The sequence below is a fragment of the Amborella trichopoda genome, chromosome 1 (genome assembly GCF_054954075.1).
Source record: "Amborella trichopoda isolate Santa Cruz 75 chromosome 1, AtrichopodaSantaCruz75HAP2 v2.0, whole genome shotgun sequence".
In the NCBI taxonomy this organism is placed as follows: Eukaryota; Viridiplantae; Streptophyta; class Magnoliopsida; order Amborellales; family Amborellaceae; genus Amborella; species Amborella trichopoda.
Window position 1 is genome coordinate 60,532,117 of NC_142336.1, and position 19,825 is coordinate 60,551,941.

At 41.8% G+C, this 19,825-nt stretch overlaps 1 protein-coding gene across 13 annotated transcripts in view; it reads left to right on the top strand.

Annotated features, from left to right (window-relative positions):
• UVH6 (RAD3-like DNA-binding helicase protein) overlaps window positions 1-19,510 on the top strand; it is a 32,345-nt gene extending 12,835 nt beyond the window's left edge. For 3 of the 13 annotated variants that reach the window (XM_020671194.2, XM_006850658.4, XM_020671195.2), the window contains 11 exons: window positions 4,473-5,415; window positions 5,537-5,619; window positions 5,729-6,132; window positions 6,276-6,469; window positions 7,881-8,061; window positions 8,516-8,640; window positions 16,965-17,054; window positions 17,305-17,383; window positions 17,530-17,606; window positions 17,971-18,079; window positions 18,953-19,510. In XM_020671194.2, coding sequence (XP_020526853.1) covers window positions 4,586-5,415; window positions 5,537-5,619; window positions 5,729-6,132; window positions 6,276-6,469; window positions 7,881-8,061; window positions 8,516-8,640; window positions 16,965-17,054; window positions 17,305-17,383; window positions 17,530-17,606; window positions 17,971-18,079; window positions 18,953-19,069 — 2,289 coding nt within the window. In that variant the 5' untranslated portion in view covers window positions 4,473-4,585 and the 3' untranslated portion in view covers window positions 19,070-19,510. Of the gene's footprint in view, window positions 1-4,472; window positions 5,416-5,536; window positions 5,620-5,728; window positions 6,133-6,275; window positions 6,470-7,880; window positions 8,062-8,515; window positions 8,641-16,964; window positions 17,088-17,304; window positions 17,482-17,529; window positions 17,809-17,970; window positions 18,080-18,952 lie in introns of those variants that run through there. The other 10 variants (XR_016044090.1, XR_016044089.1, XM_088851509.1 and 7 more) reach the window with 6 other exon arrangements.
• The last annotated feature ends 315 nt before the right edge of the window (window positions 19,511-19,825 follow it).

Genomic DNA, 19,825 nt, shown 5'->3' on the forward strand with positions numbered 1-19,825 from the left:
ATGATAAAGAACAAAATTAATATAAGGTTCTTTACCTAGTTGAAGTATTATATGGACTCAAAAGGGAAAACATTTCCTGATAACTTGTATACTCCTAAAAATAAGAATCCTGCAACCATTGCCATCCTTACAAAAATATATAAAACTTGCAAAACTCCAAATGGAGAACAAGAAAGTATCCATCCTCCTGAAACGACCGTTGATTTACCTAAATCTAGAACCGTTCCTTATAAGCAGATCTATACCCCTAAAGATGAGGGGATGTTATAGAGACCCGCAAATTTAGAAAGTCTGAATCATCATCTAATTGAACAAAATAATTATACTAACCTATTCCTACAAAGTATAAGTCAACAAAGCACAAGAATAGAAGAAAGCCTAAATAATAGGCCCTCTACCTCAGCACAAATCCAGCCTCCTAATGAAAAGGAGAAACTTAAACCTGTCTTGTTTAAACCTGCTATTCCTCTTTCTAATAAAACCTTTAAACTTGGACCAACTCTCAAAGAAGAAAATGAATTCTTTGATGAATTAGTTAACATGCTTGCTACCCTTAAAATAAGTGATGAAAAGAGCAAAGATAAAGATCCAGCTGCAAATATGCTTGAAGATATTAGCAATGAAGAAATCCTTAAACTTGAGGATATGTTTAAGAATCCTGATCAACCTAACCAAATCAATAGAATAAACTATAGAACAAAGACTTGGCCTACTGCTACTTCAAAAATGTATTATCCTAGGCCTTCCCCTCTTCATCTTCAATATGAAGAAGATATATTCTCAATATGATGGGAGGTCTATAGTTGAATGGAATATTGATGCTCTGTCAGAATATCAAAAGATGAATTTAATTAAGCATATGATTATGTACGCTCAAGCATATGCTAATCACGGAAATAGAGACCCCGACATTGCTAGATCCATAATCAATACGTTTACAGGGCAACTAAAAGGATGGTGGGACTTCTATTTACGAGATGATGAAAGAAATACCACCGTCTATAATTAGGGTGTCAAGCAAGAAATACCTTCTCAGGATGATGATTGTGTCAATACACTAATTTATCCTATTGCCCTACACTTCATAGGAGATACCTCTATCTGGAATGAAAGAACCAGAGAACTTTTGGAAAACCTCAAATGTCTTGACCTTTCTCATTATAGATGGTACAAAGGTGTTTTCCCTACTCAATTACTTACCAAAAATGATGATAGAGATATACATTGGAAGTCTCAATTCTTGAATGGACTCCCAGCTCTATTTAGAGAGAAGGTTAAGACTAAGCTTAAAAATGCTAATGGAGGAAAAGAAATCCCCTATGAGAATTATACTCTTGGCCAGCTTGATAATGAAATTTGCGCTACTGGTTTAGAACTTTGTACTGACCTCAAGCTTAAAAGACAACTTGAAAAACAAAAGATCACTGGCAAAAGAGAAATGGGAGACTTTTGTGAACAATTTGGTTATTATCCTTTTCCTGAAAAAACTCACTCCAAAAACTATAAGAATGACTCTAAAAGAAGTGAGTATAAGAAAAACAGAAAATATCATAGAAAACAAAAAAGGAAAATATTCAACTCAAGTAAGGAAGATCCTGAACCCAAGAATAGGAAACCAAAAAGAAAAATATCTATTTGTAAAAAATGTGGCCGTTATGGGCATTATGCAAATAGGTGTAGGACAAAACAAAAAATTAACGAAAACTCTGATGAAGGTCTCAGAAGACAACTAGAGCAAATCCTCCTTCGAGGAGACTCTTCTGATGAAGACTTATCTATTTATGAGACAGACTCAGAAGATGAAGTTGTTGACATCGATACTGAAACTTCTAATACTAGTGAGGCTGAAGAGGATTGTAAATGTGATCATTATAAAGCCTTGTTAAACATGCAAGTTCTTAGTCGTAATGTACTCTCTGAAGAACAAAATTTGGTATTAGATATAATTGACAAAAGCATTGACCCACTTGAAAAAAGGGATGCACTTGTTAAATATCTTGCTAAAGAAAAGACTGAAAGTCAAGTCTTGAAACCTACTTATGATCTCTCGAAGTGTGCTTAAGTTTGAAGTTTGCTTAGCCTTCTTTCCTACTCTCTATTCTCTCTCTCTTTCTCTAAAAAGATTGTAAAAGTTTTAGAGTGTGTTGGTGTGCTGGTGTATCTAATTTTATGTAAGTATTCCAATACTTTTTATTAATAAGTTGATGTTTTTATCTTAATCTGTTATTTTATTTCTTATGTTTTGTTAATTCCATTCTGTTATTTTACTTGTTATGTTTTGTTAATCCCATTCCTTGTTAATTCAACATTGGTTCTGCCATCTAGTGTGCCTATTTATTAATGCAAATGATGGCGTATGTATTATATATAACGTTTTACGAAGTGAAAGGTTAGATATAAAATAATGCATGAGTGGGGCATTGAACCCTGGACGTCTCTCTCCCCATCGACTTAAAAAGGCACAAGCTATTGTCTCGGTCACTTACGATGTGTTTATTTTTTGGAATTATTATATATAAACTGCTTATAGAGTAATACACTGTATGGGCATAAACAGATTTTTAGCCCCAAGTACTAGACAGCCTAACACGCACTAAATATCGACACCTTGTCGATGTCATGTAAAACAGCTTTTGAATACTTCTAGTAATGCCAATGCTTCTGCCACAGTGGAGCCCTGTGTGTCCTATATACCTCGAAAAGGATAGTAGCATGTTTCCAAAGCTATCCCTGAAGATCCACCAAAACCACTAGGCCCTGGGGTTCGTAGTGAACAACCATCTACATTTAGCTTGATTGAGCCAGCATTTGGTGGTCTTGACTGCGGATTATTGGGCCTGTGGGTGATTATATTGTACCAGTTTGAGTCAAAGTCACTCCCAGTGAAACATTCCATACGCCTGTAATTGTTTGTCCAAAAGGAAGTGATGTCCCTAATATGTTGTGCAATAGCAGAGGTAATTTACTTCTTTTTCCTCAAAAGTTCTTTGATTTCTTTCTAACCAAAGTGCCAAATTGTGGATTGAGCCTCTCCAATATGATGGAGAGAAAAGGCCCTTGAATAATTTTTTGGGTGGTGGCAGGGATCATCCATGTCCACTGGAAATCCTTCAGTAGATTTCCCCATAGCTGGACTGCAACCGGGCAATGTATATATAGGTGTGCATGGGATTCTTTAGCACTTTCTGCAAAGTATGTGTCTATTAGGTTGGGAAAAGCCCCTTCTTCGCAGTTGGTCAGCAGTGAGCGTATGATCGGCAATGATTTGGAGAAGATAGTGTCCAAAAACTTGAGGATGACATGAGTGAGTGAAATAAAAATTTCTGAGGTTTACTGATTTAGCGTTTGATGGAGTGGAGATTTGAGATTGAAGGAGAAAGGAGAAAGTAAACAGAAAATTGGATAGAGTGATAATATGAACAAATATTTGCTAATATTTAGGGTTTATGAGTTTGAGAGAATTGTGAATATGGTGGACGATGATTGCCAACTTGTAAGAGAGAGTACAGAAGTGGGGAATTGAAAAGAGACGATTGAAGCAGTTGTTAAAGAAGTAAATGGAAGAAAGATAAGGAAAACCCAATTCAGCTCTATAGAGATAAAGAGAGAAAAAAGGAAAGGAAATGAATTGGGAATCAGCTTCGAGCCTAGAGAGGGAGAGAAATTGAAGGGGGGAAGAACCCACTTCAGAGAGTGAAAGTAAAATGTTCAATAAAATCTAGAGTGGAAATACTGGAAGAGATGCTAGGAATTGAGACTTACCAGGTTAGAGCTTGAGGAAGCTCTGATACCATGTGAAAATTGGGGGACAAAGAGACCCAATACCCCGTCCCGTCTATTACTTTCCACACTTCACTTACGAATACAGCCAGCAGCACTCACACACACACTCAAACAAGCATCCACACACACACACGAGAGATATGTATTGCAATTTACTAAATTACCCTTAAGGGCAAACTAGTAGTAGAATAAATGCAATAAAGAATGATAACTCTAGATGTGTAACTTAGAAATGGCCATTCTGTAATTCCGAGAGAATTATTGATGGACTTTGATTTTCAGCTTTTCTACACCGTGAGTTATGTTCTTTCTCCCGCTACCGGATGAAATCCACCCTTCTGCTTATTGTTATCTTCCTAAAAATGGTGATGAAAATATTGAAATTTTGAGCGCTTTTCGTGGATGCAGAGGTAGACTGGTTAGTCTTGGAGATGTTGCCTCAGGGGCATCTCTTGACCCATGTTAAGCTTTTGTGTTCTTTGTTCTTTGACCTTTTATTTATTGAAAAATTCCTTATCAAACAATGTTTACTGGTTCAGCACCTTAACATGATCAAAAAGCTTGTATCTTGCTCACTTAGTTTAAATGTGCATTTGTGTTATATTTGTTGACTTTGCTTTCCCATATAGTGTTGGTACTTGTTCTTGAAATCTTGAGATGTTGTCTGTGTTTCCATCCTTGTGCCGCAGAAAGAAGATTTTTGAATGCATGGAATGGAATGGTGCTGTTAGGATAATTGTCTCGTGACCTGCTTGCTGCTATTGAGTTATTAGTTGATCAGTTGGCAAGAAAGATCATCAGAATGAAGTTCAAGATCGATGAACTCACCGTCTACTTCCCCTATGAGCACATATACCCAGAGCAGTATGAGTACATGGTCGAGCTGAAGCATGCCCTTGATGCAAAGGGCCACTGCCTCCTCGAGATGCCCACAGGCACTGGAAAGACCATCACCCTCCTCTCCCTCATCACATCCTATCTCCTTTCATCTAACCAATCCAATGGCATCAAGAAGCTCATCTACTGCACCCGCACCGTCCATGAGATGGAGAAGGTCCTGGCTGAGCTGCGCCTCCTCCATGAGTTCCAGCTCTCTCAGCTTGGCCCCTCTGCACGCCTGCTCGCCCTCGGTCTTAGCTCCCGAAAGAACCTTTGCATAAATCCTTCCGTCAACTCTGCCTCCTCTCGTGACAGCGTTGATGCCGGCTGCCGCAAGCTCACTGCATCCTGGGTGCGCGCCCTCGCTGCTGACAACCCCAACATCCCCATGTGCCAATTTTACGAGAAATATGACAGAGAAGCATCATCCTCGGAAGGTGTTCTCTTGCCCCCCGGGGTTTACACCCTCCAGGACCTTCGTGCCTATGGAAGGGAGAAGGGGTGGTGCCCATACTTCTTGGCGCGCCATATGATCCGCTTCGCAAATGTGGTGGTGTACAACTATCAGTACCTGCTGGACCCAAAGGTGGCAGGGATCATATCTCGGGAGATGCAGAGGGAGTGCATTGTTGTGTTTGATGAGGCCCATAACATCGACAATGTGTGCATTGAGGCTCTCAGCGTCAATATCAGGCAGCAGACTCTTGATGGTGCCACCCGGAACCTCAAGAAGATTGCCCAAACCATTGAAAAGTGCGTAATGTCTGTAACTGTTTGATAATTTGTTTTGTTTTTCTCACAAATGCATATGAGGGAAGTTACAAATATCAGTTTGAATAATGTATGAAGTATGAACAATTGATTTGTTATGAAGGTTCAAGGCTACAGATGCAAATAGGTTGCGCTCTGAGTATAATAGGCTTGTGGAGGGTTTGGCACACAGAGGGAATTTGCCTGGTATGTATAATCACCCAGACATTGTTGTGCTTTCTTTCCATTTAATTATATTCTTCTAGAATGTCATGATATAATGATGGTTTTACATGTCTATGTATGTTGTTTGAAGTCACGGACTCCTGGCTTTCCAACCCTGTTTTGCCCGAGGACATTCTGAGGGAGGCTGTGCCTGGGAGTATTCGGAAAGCCGAGCATTTTCTAGGTGTTTTAAGGAGGCTCGTACAATATTTGGATGGCCGTTTGCAAACTGAGAATGTGGAGACTGAAGGGCCAGTGGCTTTTGTGGCCTCAATAAGCACCCAAGCTGGGATTGATCAGAAAATACTGAAATTTTGCTATGATCGTTTGCATTCCCTTCTTTTGACGCTTGAAATTGCTGAGACTGATGAATTCTTACATATCCAAACTGTTTGTGATTTCGCTACATTAGTTGCCACCTACTCACACGGGTTTTCCATCATAATTGAACCTTTTGATGAGAGGATGCCACATGTACCAGATCCGATATTACAGGTAAGTGAGGCTGATTAATCCTATATGTGGAGATGCTTTTTTCCATGCATTCATCCGAGTTTCATGTATTTTTGTGTATGTGTGTGTGTGTGTATGCATTCCCATGACCAGCTTTCTATTGTCAATTTGTTTGTGTTGTCCAGCTTAGCTGCCTCGATGCATCACTTGCGATAAAGCCTGTTTTTGAACGGTTCCAGTCCGTTGTAATAACTTCAGGGACTCTGAGCCCCGTTGATTTATATCCTCGTCTTCTGAAATTCAACCCTGTTGTTAGTCAGAGTTTCACAATGTCTCTAACAAGGGATTGCCTATGTCCGATGGTTCTGACACGTGGAAGGTACTCTATAGATGCCATACAATAAATATCATGGCACAAAGAAAATCCTACTTCGTCTGTATAATAATGAAGTTAAGTTCACAATTTAGATTTAGGGATATATGTGATAACATTTGTATCTTCTGTAGATAATTTTTCTAGTGGACTACTTGACCCTAAGTTCAATAATCAAATACATTAACTTCAAATTTGAGGAACCCTTCTACAAGTCTAATAAGAGACATTTGATATCGAATACTTAAATTGGTTCTAGGTCGATAAAGCACAAGATGCCGTTGATATAGAAAACTTGTCCTATGGGGCTTCGTACTTGACTCCATAGAGTTACAAATCTCGATTATCAGTTGGGATCAAGATCGATTCTAAACTAAAATGAATCCCTATTCCAAACTGGCATGAATATCAGCTTCACATACATCAGAAACTCGACTCCAAATATGTTGGAATCTCGATTCCAAACTGGTGCAAATATCGGTTCGACATACGTTGGAAACTCGATTCCTAAGATTTCAGAATCTTGATTCCTTGGGGGTCGATTTCAAGGAGGTAGGAATCTCAATTTCAAGGAGGTCAGAATCTTGATTCCATACGTGGTGGAATCTCGATTTCATTTTGGGCAATTCTCGAAACCCAAAAATAGGAATCTTGCTCCCCGTGATTCTACGGATGTCGATTCTGAAAACAGGAATCTTCTAGCCAACCACGATTCCGCAATTCCGATTCCTAACACAATTCGGGTTCCTAGGCATTTCCAACAACTATGTTTGTATGTACCTTGATTGTATCTTATTCGGAACATAAATGCGTACTCATGTCTCTTTTCACTTGACTATTTACTAGATTACTATGGAAATGTGTATTTGATATCGCCCATAATATATCTTCTGTAATACTCTGTCAGTTGGAGGGAAGGAGGCCAAGGTTTTGTAAAAACAATGCCATCAACAGTGCCTTGCAGTCTGTAACTTTGTTTTAACTTCATCTTCTCTTTTTACATACTTCTCCTATTGTGTAAATGGTACTGAATTTTATATCAGTTTTACTTCCTTAATACAATACAGTCGCTCATTGTCGCCCCCCCCCCCAAAAAAAAAAAAAAAATGGAAGGAAAGAAAAAGAGGACACTTGTGTCTCCTTTTACACAAGTATTTAATATGAAAGCACTATTTTTCTTCTATGTCATGCCAGAACCCAAAATTGTGGTTCGTATGGAAGCTCTTAATTTGAGATGCCCATTAAAATCAAAACTATTCAACAAGAAAGTGTTTGCACATGGTACCTTTCATTTTGCACGGCAATGTACATTTGTTACAGAATCTCTTGGTTACAAACATGATATTGAACCTTGTTCAAGTATTTCCTGTTGTGGTTTGGTTTATTCCTAAATAAATGTTTGCCGGGTGTATTTCAGCGATCAACTTCCAGTAAGTACAAAGTTTGATATGCGAAGTGATCCTGGTGTAGTTAGGAACTATGGGAGGCTGTTGTTGGAGATGGTGGCTGCTGTACCAGATGGCATTGTTTGTTTCTTTGTCAGCTACTCTTATATGGATGGCATAGTTAATAGCTGGAATGAAATGGGTATTTTACAGGTGAGGATTTGTTGTCATTGTTGTTATATTGTTGTTCTTCTTGTTGTTGCTGCTGTTGTTGCCAGCTGCTTTGCTATGGAATTGCAATTCTGTTAGTTATTTATTTATTTCAAAGAAATCACCTTGCAGAATAACAAATATATGTGGTTATGTGCTTAGTCTTTTTTTTTAATATACTCCTATATTCATTCTTGGGTGTAGGATGCAATGCTGCTGCTGCAGCTGTTGTTGTTGTTGTTGCTCTGATACCTATAAATGTATTTGTTCCTATCAATGTCCATTCAACTGATCCTTTCATGATGTAAAAACTTTTAAGTTCGAAAAAATATGGAATTGCAATTTTATTATTTATTTTTTTATTTCAAAGAAATCACCTTTTGCAGAATAACAAATATATTTGGTTCTGTGTGTAATCTTATATCTAATATACTCCTATGTTCATTCTTGGGTGTAGGATGTAATGCAGCATAAGCTTGTCTTTATTGAGACACAAGATGTAGTAGAAACTACTTTGGCTTTAGATAACTATCGCAAGGCTTGTGACTGCGGTAGGGGAGCAGTCTTTTTCTCTGTCGCCAGGTACATCTTGTGATGTGGAACTTTGGACATACTTTTATCTGAGATGCTTCTCGATTTGAATGATCTGGGCTCACTTGTCTGATTATTAAATTCCATTTTGTTATCTCTCTCTTCTTCTTCTTTTTTAAAATATGTTTAACTGTTGTATTAAGTAAAGAAAGTACAAGCGAGAGAGATTAGGCACCCTACAGATGAGGGGCCCTTCCAAAAAATGTGAGCCCTTAAAAGGGCAACCAAAAAGTGCTATACAGTATCAACTAATAGATACAACATGGGCACTCCGTGCTCAAAAGGGTGCTAGAGAGTCCCCTCGGGATCGTGCAGCGAGTTTTGTCAGCTATGTAGCTCGCTCTTTAGCTAGGGAATCAGTGGCTGTGTTGGCTTCCCACGAAATATGCATCCAAGAGACATGAATAGCCCTGAAAAGTTGGGAAATTGCATCATAAATATGTTCAAAGCTCCATGGGAAAGGGGAGGATCGTGATCCCCATGCATCCAACATTTTTGAAGTTCCCCTCAATGACCGTGATAGGACTCCAGGATGGATTGAAAGATTTAAGGCCTTTGAGGAGGGACGCAGCATCAACAGTATTGGAGTCTTCGAAACCGTTGGGTCGAGAGTAGGAAAACAGCGTTCGCCCGTCCTTGTCTCTAAAGAGGCTCCCTATGCCTGCAGGTCCCAGGTTACCTAGAGAACACCAGTCGAAATTAAGCTTAATCTGGCCAGAATCAGGTGGCCTCCAAAGGAACAAGCGAGGTACCTGAGTGGATTGCGAATGCAATTGTGCCTGCCAGTTCTGGTAGAAGTCAGAAGAAGATGAATTCCTGAAATGTTTGTTGTTTTTGGCCCAAAAGATGATAGAGGTTCTAATTTGATCTTTGAGAGCCCCAATTGAGCGGTACTCCTCTTGAAAAATCCTCCAGTTTCTCTCTTTTTAGATGATCCGCAACATAGTTACCGAGAACAGGAGCAACAAGAGCTCTAGGATCGGGAGCGGGTGCGTGGAGCGAGGTAGGCTCCATGCTCGAGGGAACGAGGTCTGTACAGGGTCAGGTATAGGAATCAAGATCCCTAACTATTTTGGAGCATATTCCATATCTGCAAAGGAGCGAATTCCTTAGTAAATGGGATTGTGCACTGGCATGTCTAAGATTGAGGTTCCTGAAGTTCAGTTATCCACTACATTGTAATTAGGGACCGAATTCCATTGAGCAAGAAAAATGGAAATACATTGCCATATATAGTTCCCAATAGCTTTCCTCTATCAAAGATTGCTAAGGGCTTAATGACATATATACAAGAGAGACCTCGCATTATCCAGGCATATACGTTATTCCATCACCCATAAAGCCACCCTGTGAGTGGATCAATTTGATTGACTTGCACTCAAGCGATAGAAGTCCTTCAGGAGGTGGACAAGACCTAATGAACTAGCCCAAGGAAGTTAAGTGTATTGATCACGACCTCAATTCTCACTAGAACTCGTGACTAACTTTATCTCTTTCCAACTACTTCCTTCTCTCTCCCTGCTCTCTCTTGTTGCCTTTCTTTGAAATTATATACAAGCCACAATTCATAAGGCGTGTAAAGTTATGAGTTGCAAAATACATAGGAAATCATGGTATTCAGAAAGTTTATAGGTCATAAAAAATTGGAGATCACTACTTCGTTATATACAAACCAAGAAACTTGGCGATGAAACTCAATCTCAAAGTAGAGGATACTCGATTGCAAGTTGGTAAAATCGCGGTTTCGCTGAATCATAGAACCTTGATTTTGGGTATAGGGACCAGGATCCCATTACATGGGATCGAGTTCCCTGATTCCCTGGAATCGAGATCCCAAATATCATGGAATCGCCCAAAGTCGAGATCCCGTGTTACGGACTGTGGGATTAAGCTTCCAGAGCAGAAATGACCCCCTCCTTAGAGGATTCTGGTAACTATGTAGACCCCCTCCCCCAGGATTCTGTTGGCTAGGAATTGGACTCTTTGGGGGTTCGTCATGATGCCTGTCATGGTCATTTTGGCCATGTTGACTCGAAAGCTCGTGGCCATCTCGAAGCATTTAAGGAACAATAACAGAGAGTCACTCTGTTGGGGCTTGGCTTCGCAAAACAAGAGCGTGTCATCCGCGTATTGCTGATGAAAGATCTCAAGACCTTGGCGGCCAATTTTGAAACCTGAGAGAACGTCGTTACTGTACAACCTCGAGATGGAGTGGCTGAAGACCTCTAATGCAATCATGAACAAGAAAGGCAAGAGAGGGTCTCTCTGCCTTAGACCCTTAGAGGATGGGAAGAAGCCCTTAGGGATCCATTAAGAAGAATGGAGAAGAAAGCGTTAGAGACACAACCCTAGATCTAGGTTTGCCAATGAAGCCCAAAGCCCATTCTGGCGTGGGCCCAATTGAGTATGGACTAGTTCACATGGTCGTACGCCTTTTCCCAATCCAATTTGATGACCAACCCCCGGATATTTGCAAGGTGCCTAGAGTGAATGCACTTGTGGGCCACCAAAGCTCCTTCAAGAAGTTGATGGTTTAAATGAAGGCCCCCACATAGAGGGAGTTGGCCCAATGAAGAACTTCTTTGAGTCTAGAGACCAGAACATTGGACAAAAATTTATAGTAAGAGTTGACCAAACTAATAGGTCTGAAATCTTTGAGCTCTTCCGCTTGTTCGATTTTGTGAATCAAGGCGATGAACGTGGCATTCATGGCTTTGTGAATGATCCTCGAGAGTAGAATTCTTCGAAAAGGGCTTGAACATCAACTTTGAGTGAGGCACAAAAAATCTTGAACAGGGCCACGGGGTACTCATCCGGCCCTGGGACACGATTTTGACTGAGGTCGTTGATGGCATTAAAGATTTCATCCTCAGAGAAGGGCTGTTCAAGCCAGTCAACTTGTTCTTGGGGAATGGAGCGGAAAGAGAGATTCACCATGTTAGGTCTGGGATTGTAGGGTTGGGTGAACAGGTTATGAAAGAAGACTATGATGGCTCTCTCCACCAGTGGGGGCTGGTCCAAGACTAGTTTGCCACTTTGGTTGTGTTGTCCCTTTGGCGACAATTTGCAATTTTATGGAAGAATGTTGTGTTTAGGTCGCCGTGTTTAAGTCATTTGACTCTGAAGTGCTGTGACTAGAGTTTATTCCTTTCAAAGGACTTCATGGAAGGAGATCTTGCTTTGCGTATGAAGATTGTGTTCCTTGGATGATAGAACGCAACTCTCCTTGATAGTATGCCAATGCTGGATTGATCAATGTAGGGTATCCTTCTGGCCCCTGAAGTTTCCAAGGAGCTGAATGACCCAGTTCTTAAGAGAGCCTTTAAGTAGTTGATGCTTATGCTACAGGTGGAACCCTGCTCTGCCTTGGACCTGGGGGCAGAAAGACCCCCACCAAGATGGGATGAGTGAAAGAATGTCGGGCTCTTCGAGCCAAGCTAGTTTCAACCGGAAAGGCTTAGGGCCTCAGAGTGCCGGTTGGGTATCCAAAAGAATGGCCGGTGGTATGAGGTGGGTTTGGGGAGAGCTAGGGCATTGGTTCCAGGGAATTGGGAATTCTAGGCGAGGGAAATGAGAGATACCTATTGAGTTTAGAGAGGGAGGGGTTATGAGAGTGGTTAGCTCAGGTAAAGACAACCCCTTGGAGGGGGATGTCAGGGAGGTGGTTTTTAGACACGAATTAGAGAACTGGACCCTGGAGGGAGTGATGGAGGGAATGGAGTTGCATTTGAAAGACCACCTAGTTACATTGAAATCCCCTCCTATGCACCAGATTGGATGAGGAAGAGAGGGAATGAGGTCCAGTTCTTGCTAAAAAATAGTCTCTGTGGGAGTTTGCATTTGGGCCATACATTGCTGTGAATTTTCAGAGAAGGCCATTTGAGGTTATTGAGAAGGCGGCGGTAACTGTGAAGGTTCCCACATGCGATGAGGTAAGGGAGTGAATAGTTGGGTCCCGGATAACCCAAATTCCTCCCGAGGTCCTTGAGAAGGCAGGGTGAGTTAGTTGCACGGTCTAGATCCCCAAACTTGGCGAATTAAGGGGTGGGTGGGTTCATGGACCATGATCTCGACAAGGGCTAGGACAGTTGGAGGGAGAGAGGCACAAAAACTATGGGTTGTCCTTCGTTTCACGGAGTTGTCTAGGTCCTGGATGTTCCAAGTGAGGAGTTTCATGTGGCAAGTGGGGAGTGGGTGACGCTTATAGGGGAGCACCGAGAGGACTGACTTGCTGGGGTGGCAGTGTCAGAGGTAGGATTGGAGCGGGTTGTGGCCTCTCTCGTCACCATTGATCCCGAATTCTAAATTTGTGAGTTCTTTCTTTCCCTTGGGACTTACTTTGCATCTAGTTTGGGCATTAGCGGTGATGAACGCCTCGATAGCTTCTTTGGGCCCCATTATATTGGAAGCCTATGACCTTTAACATTGTTAGGAGATCACCTTGGGCCTTGTCCATATTCTCCACAAAGAGGGAGTCCACCAAAGGAGGAGAGGCCGACAACGTACTCTTTGCTAAGTCTTAGGGGGGATGGCAGATTCTGGGAGAACAAGGGGAGGAGGGGGGGGGGGGGACGAAGTGGTAGGATAGCCTTCGTAGCAGGGCCTTGTCTTTGTCCATAGGGTGAGTTTGAAAAACGAAAGAGAAGGGGGGGGGAGGGGGGGGGGGGAGAATAGGTCCGTGAGGTTGGGGTAGGGGGATGGTGGGGATAGGGGGTTAGTGATGGGGGCCATAGCGGGGGGAAAGAAGACAAAATGGTAAGATTGAGAGGGAGGGATAGATCCAAGGTAGTAAGGTGCAGGTTGAAGCCAGATGAGAAGGGGTGAGGTAGCTAGGAAAAGATGGTGGTAGAGTTCCAAGGGTGGGGAGAGGACCAGAGGAATGGTGGTGTTGCCACCAAGAATTTTGGGGGTGGGGGGAGGGGGTAGGCTAGGGGGAAAGGAGATTGTAGCACACCCATGCGAATGGGGGGAAAACAGGAGAGGGAGGAGTTGAGTTGTAGAAGCCGACAGGGGCCATGCCCAAGAGGGCAGGGCTAGGAGTGGAAAGACCAAGGATCAGAGAAAAAGGGGCTTCAGAGTAGGGGATGAGGGCCATGGTGGTGGGAGGTGAAGGTGAGAGGGTGCAAGCTGGAGAACAGGGAGGAGACGATGTGGAGGAAAGTAGTGAAGGATTAGCCGGTTTAAGGGAAAGGAAGGGGGAATGAGGGTAACTGGGTGCGTGGGTGGGTGGGGGGGGGAGAGAGAGGAGAAAGGGGCAGGTTTCAGAGAAGGTGGCGAAGGGGAGGGAGGAGAGAGAAGGAAAAAGTCGAGGGGAGGGAAGGTAGCTTTGTTGCGTAGATGTTGATGGTAGGCAGCCAGGAGAGGTGAGGGCGGTAAAGGTGCTAGCGAGGGGGTGTGTTGTTGCGGGCGCAGGTGGTGGAGAAACATTGGGGGAGGTGGAGGAGAGGATTAGGCAACATTGTTCCGTCAATACTAGAGAATGGCTGTTAGGAGAGGCGAGGGAGGATGAGACGCTGGCAAGGCGGTGATTTGCTATGGCCACGGAGATGGTGAGACGCCAGGGGACATAGGGGGGGAAGAAGAGAGAGGTGATGATGGAAAGTTCAACCCAGTAATCCAACCCTACTGGGTTGAGCGGATGGGGGCGAGGAAATGTGAGGGTTGGGATTTGCAAGGGATGGGTTCTTGCCATCTGGGTGGAGTCATGGGCGCTGGGTTTGGGGGATGAAGCAAGGAGAGGGGCAAAAAGCAGGTGCAGGAGGAAGAGGGAGGGGTAAAGGATGGGGCCAAATCCTGGCCTCGGGATGGGGTTCTAGGTTGACGAAGTGGCTAAAAGGGGATGGACCACCTGGCAAGGTGGACGGTGATGAGGGGAGGGACAACTGCCGAAGTGATGGGGAATGCAGAGGGGTAGGGGGTGGGACTTCAGTCATGTGGGTTGAGGGGCAAGAGGGTGGCATGTTGCTCATGGAATGGGTGGCTGGGGAAGGGTGAGGGGGCGAGGTGTCATGCTGAGGGAAAGGGGTACAAGAGGTGAGGGTGGCACTCCTGAGGGGCGGGTAGTTTGAATTGGGGTGGTGGAAAAATAACGTGGCCCTGGAAAGCTGGTTGGGCCACGTCACGAGGAGAGGAGTGGGCATGCACGTGATGGGGTAAGGAGTTAGGGGCTAGAGGCAGGGGCTGTTCGATCGTTGGCCATCTGCGCACTCGATCAAGGAGGCAAGGGATCCATCACGGCGCTGCGATATGACCTTGGACGACGATGAGGCGCCCATCCGCATCTCGTGTCTTACTGTGGTCCACTCATTGTGGACCACCGAAACTTGGTGGTCTGGTCTCATGATCACTCGGGCAGTGGAATCGTGGTCCTGGAAATGGCGCAATGAGGGAGAGGAAGCCGCGAACCAGGAGATATGGGTTCGATAGTATTGACCCTCGATCTCTAGCCAGAGAAAAGGAGGGATGAGTTTGGGATTCAGGGATTCCATGAGTAGCAGATTAGAACCAAGAGGTAGGAATTCGGAGGACTTCCAATAGATGGAGATGAATGGCCCACAATGGTTACTGATGAGCTTGAAAATTTCTGGGTGGCAAGTGTGAAGGGAAATGTGGGAAACTTGAAGCCAGATTTTCTCAGAGAAACGCCCTGCAGTCCTTGCTCCATTTGGAAGGAGAAAGAGAGGTCCCTTTGAAATGGGGAGTGGACTAGTTTAGGGCTCTGAGTGCACTACCTTTGGATGGGAATAAGAAGAGGAAATCACCGCTTGAGTGTTTATGGCAGGCTAGCTCAGGCTTTCCCAAATCTGTTGTCCCCACCTCTCTATGCCTCTGAGGTCGCCGCTACGGGGGTGGAAATGGTCAATGAGGGATTTAGCCAGGAAATGTTCTTGGGAAGAGAAGTGGAGGCCTCTCAAGGAAATGAGGTTGGCCGAGGGTAGAGGAGGGGATGCGAGGGAGGGAATGGTTGCAGGGGACACAAGGGATGAGGGGGCAGAGGAGATTAGGTTACCAGGGGAAGAGATGAGTGTAGAGCCAGGAGGAGAAGACTTGGATGAAGAAGAGAGGCGTGTGGTACAGGTGGATGCAGCAGGGCGAAATAGATGAATGTAGTTGTCACAGAGGGAAGGCAAAGGAGGGCATGGATGGACGTCCATACATGACATCAGAAATTGGTACCTGAAAACCATTACCTCTCAGCCTCATTATATGGGGGCCCTCTTGTTTGATGGCCATAGCAGCAATATGTTATAGCCTTGCATGTTGCTATCTTGGAAAACATTATTGATTTGGGAAAGCATATCTATAATAAATACAAATTCCTGTACGATTATGCTTGACATTTACTGAGTTTCGCAAATTCGTCTGATGCCATTATGTTTTCTATTTTTGTGGGCTTATGTTCTGCCATATTTTTTGAGCTTGTGCCAGTTGTGCACATGCTGATTTTTGTTTGTTTGTGAACAAGCATCCGTGTTTAAATAAATATGTGTGTTCCTTAATGACTGCATGGTAGATGTTTCTATGCCTTTCCATATGCATGCATGTGGGTGCACACAATCACAGGTATTCTGGTAGGCAAAGAGAGGAAATGTCCATTCACGGGAATCAAAGCTCGCAAATATTGCATTCTGGCATATATTTTTCATTTTGAAGCTGAATTTATGGAAACAAATCACAATTTAGGCTTTATTGGTTGAAAAAGAGAGAAGATAGATATCATTATTACTTTGTGTTATTCGCCTCTCTTTCCCTTCTATGCGTTGGATCTTAAGGAATAGACATGGAACAGTGACTAGGCAGGTTTTGTCATTTACATTGGGTCTTGGATTTGCAGGTTTAATACATAATGTTATCTTGTAATGACATTAGACACTTGCATATGGAGTACAGCTGCATTTGTCTGTGTAGTGAAGGTGTTTGCATATATGATGGGGTGCGGTTTGTATAAGGTGGCAGCCTTACTTGTAGAAGTAAGTTTGCGATGCTCTATACTGCCCATTTTAGTTAGATGGTGTAAATTTGACATTTATTTTAAAAAAATGTCAGTGGTAAATCTTTCAAGATAATGCCAAATCTACACCATTTAAATAAGATGGAGGATGTAGACTACTACAACATTATTTTTACAAGTAAGGTTGCAACCTTATAAGAACTTTTTCCTATGTGATATATACATCTATGCTTATTCAATTCATGTTATAGTAATTGATATATTTGATTATGTTAATGCACCAAAACGTTGTGCTGTATACAAAACTGTAATATGCAGCAGTTATGTACATACAAAATAGCTAAAGTCTCTGACCATTTCACAGGGGAAAAGTAGCTGAAGGTATAGACTTCGATCGCCACTATGGGAGGCTTGTTATCATGTTTGGGGTTCCTTTTCAATACACTTTGAGCAGGTTTTATTCTTCCTGGTGATATTGTTGACAATAGTACGTACTTCATTTCATTCCTGGTAGTTATTGTTCATTTTGATAAAAGTGAGTTTCTTTCAGGGGTTAAGCATATAGTAGTAAATATATTTAGAGATAGTGTACCTTATATCCGTTAAAAGCAGTATAATATTCTTGTCAGTTTTTGTATCCGTGAAAATCATAAATATGTCTATCCCTGCCATAGGATGGTTTATAATTGCCTCTTTTCTTGCAGAATCCTGCTTGCCCGGTTAGAGTATTTGAGAGAGACATTTCAGATAAAGGAGGGGGACTTCCTGACTTTTGATGCTGTGGTATAAATCTGTCTTTGTTGTTTCCTGGGTCATTTACATGATTTTTTTCTTTTTTCCATGTGGTGGTTTGATGAATAACATCCATGTTCCATCTTCAATTATTCATTCATATTTCATGGATGGTATTGTTCCTAACTTTTTATCAGAGGCAAGCTGCACAATGTGTTGGCCGTGTTATTCGCTCCAAATCAGATTATGGCATGATGATTTTTGCTGACAAGAGGTGTGTTGTCTTATGTTTGCCTGTTGCACAAGCTAGCTGTTATGCGTATATAAACCCTTTTCAATGTGATCCGTCTAGGAACATGTTTTGATGGCATTTCATTGCTCTGACTTACAATGCTAGATATTCCTGGTGGAATATTCCAGGCTTCTGTATTTTTGCTCTGGTACATGGTATAATTGAGTTTATTCGAAATTCTTCATTTATGGTGGCAAATTTGGCACCACTATCATTCTTCGGAATTTCTTCCTTATCAATTTCATCAGGTCATCATCATCTGTGTAATCTTTGTTACTTTTCTGGCGACAGTGGATTGAACATTTCCACTCGTGTATGTATGCATGCATAATATAAAATTTTGCAGATATAGCCGTCATGATAAGCGATCAAAATTACCTGGATGGATATTATCACATCTTCATGATGCACACCTTAATCTGAGTACTGACATGGCTTTACATATTGCACGTGAGGTAATGTTTCTTCTATAACCTATTCAACCTTTGTCCAAAGTTGTTATCAAGATTTTTTGTAATATCTGTTTGGAATTTGTTGCAAGACTCTCAAGATTTGTTGCTGATTAAATTTGATTTGTGCGCTAGAAAATTCTGCCATAAGAGATGTGTTGAATTTGGTGCTTCTTGACCTCAATCCATTCCATGTGAAATTCGAAGAATCCAGAAAATAATTCTTTTGCTGATTCTATCTTATCGGATTCTTGGGGATATTTACTAAATTTAGGGTTCGAAACTCTAGCCCACTTGTGCAAATAATAAACTCTGCGAAGGATATAACAGGGTTCCCTAACGAACCTTACATTCTTGAGATACATTACCAATTTGGACCTTCATCTCGGGAAAATTCTTTTTAAGGGGGACTCCATTTTCTTTTCCTTAGAAGACAATAAAAGTTTGGACAAACTTTTGGGATGGCATGCAAAAAACCTTTTGAAATTTTCGTTACTGCCAAATGGATACAAAAAATTGAAAATTGTATTTCTTGTTCTCTTGAGAATCGTTGACAACCTCATCTTGGTCGTTAGTCCATTTATGAGACTGTTATCTTGGATGTTAGCCCATGTTTTTTATGCGAGACTCAGTGTTGCAAGCTTGCAGCTCTTATGAATCGGGAACTTCAGATTTTCATTGTTCATTGACTAAAGATATAAAGAAGGAACACCATGCTTCCATCTATATAAATCTGAACCCACAAATGTGATGTATCCTGTTGTTTAAAGCAAATTCTACGCTATGTTGTAACTTTCTCAAAATTTTGTACCTAGCATTGTACCCTCGTGGTTGGGAATTATATAATCTTCTGAGAACTGCTGATGATTGTGATTTCAGTTCCTGCGTAAAATGGCCCAACCATATGACAAATCTGGTGGCGGCAGTGGCAAGAAAACTCTTTTGTCACAAGAAGATTTAGAGAAAATGGAGAGGACCATGGGCATGATGTTTTGAAGGGAGCGACCGTCAACCTACCATGGGCGAGTTACTTAAGCATTTTATGCAGCTTCTTGAAAGACCGATGAAGGTGCGTGTTTTGGTGAGCAGAGAATGAAGTAGCAGCTGCAGTTAACCAGCTGGCCTCACCCAGCTTGATTTCAGATTCTCCAATTTGACGAAGAGTACTCCCGCTGTTAGTCACCGTGTAGATTCGTATTCTTCAATTTTGCTTAGCACTCTTGTTGTCAGCCAATTTTGTCTAGCGATTTATTTATACTCTAGTTCTCCTTTTCTTGATTTAGATTGGTTTTTTCGCTCTCAAATATGTAAATTCCGATGTTTTGATGCCTATTGCATGGCAAACCCAAGCTGAGTTGAGGCTGTAGCATATATATTATATATATATGTGGACACGGTTTTTATGAGTCCATGTAGAAACGAGTCACCTCTTAAAAATCTGTTTTTGAGAAGGATTTTGGGATTTAATTTTCAATGACGTGATCTTTAACATGGAAATCATGAATATGAAAAAATAAATGAATTTTGAAAATTAAAAATAATAATATTAAGAAATCATTTAGACAGGTAGTTTCAATTGTTTTTAGATAGATCATCCATTTGCATCCATCTTTAAGATGAATGCTTTAAACCTCGTGGATTGCAAAAATATAAATGTTGGATTGTGTCATATGAAACAATTTTTCCATTTATATATATGGGGAATGATTTCATACAAGAGTTATATAGTAATATAATTAAGCAATATTCAAA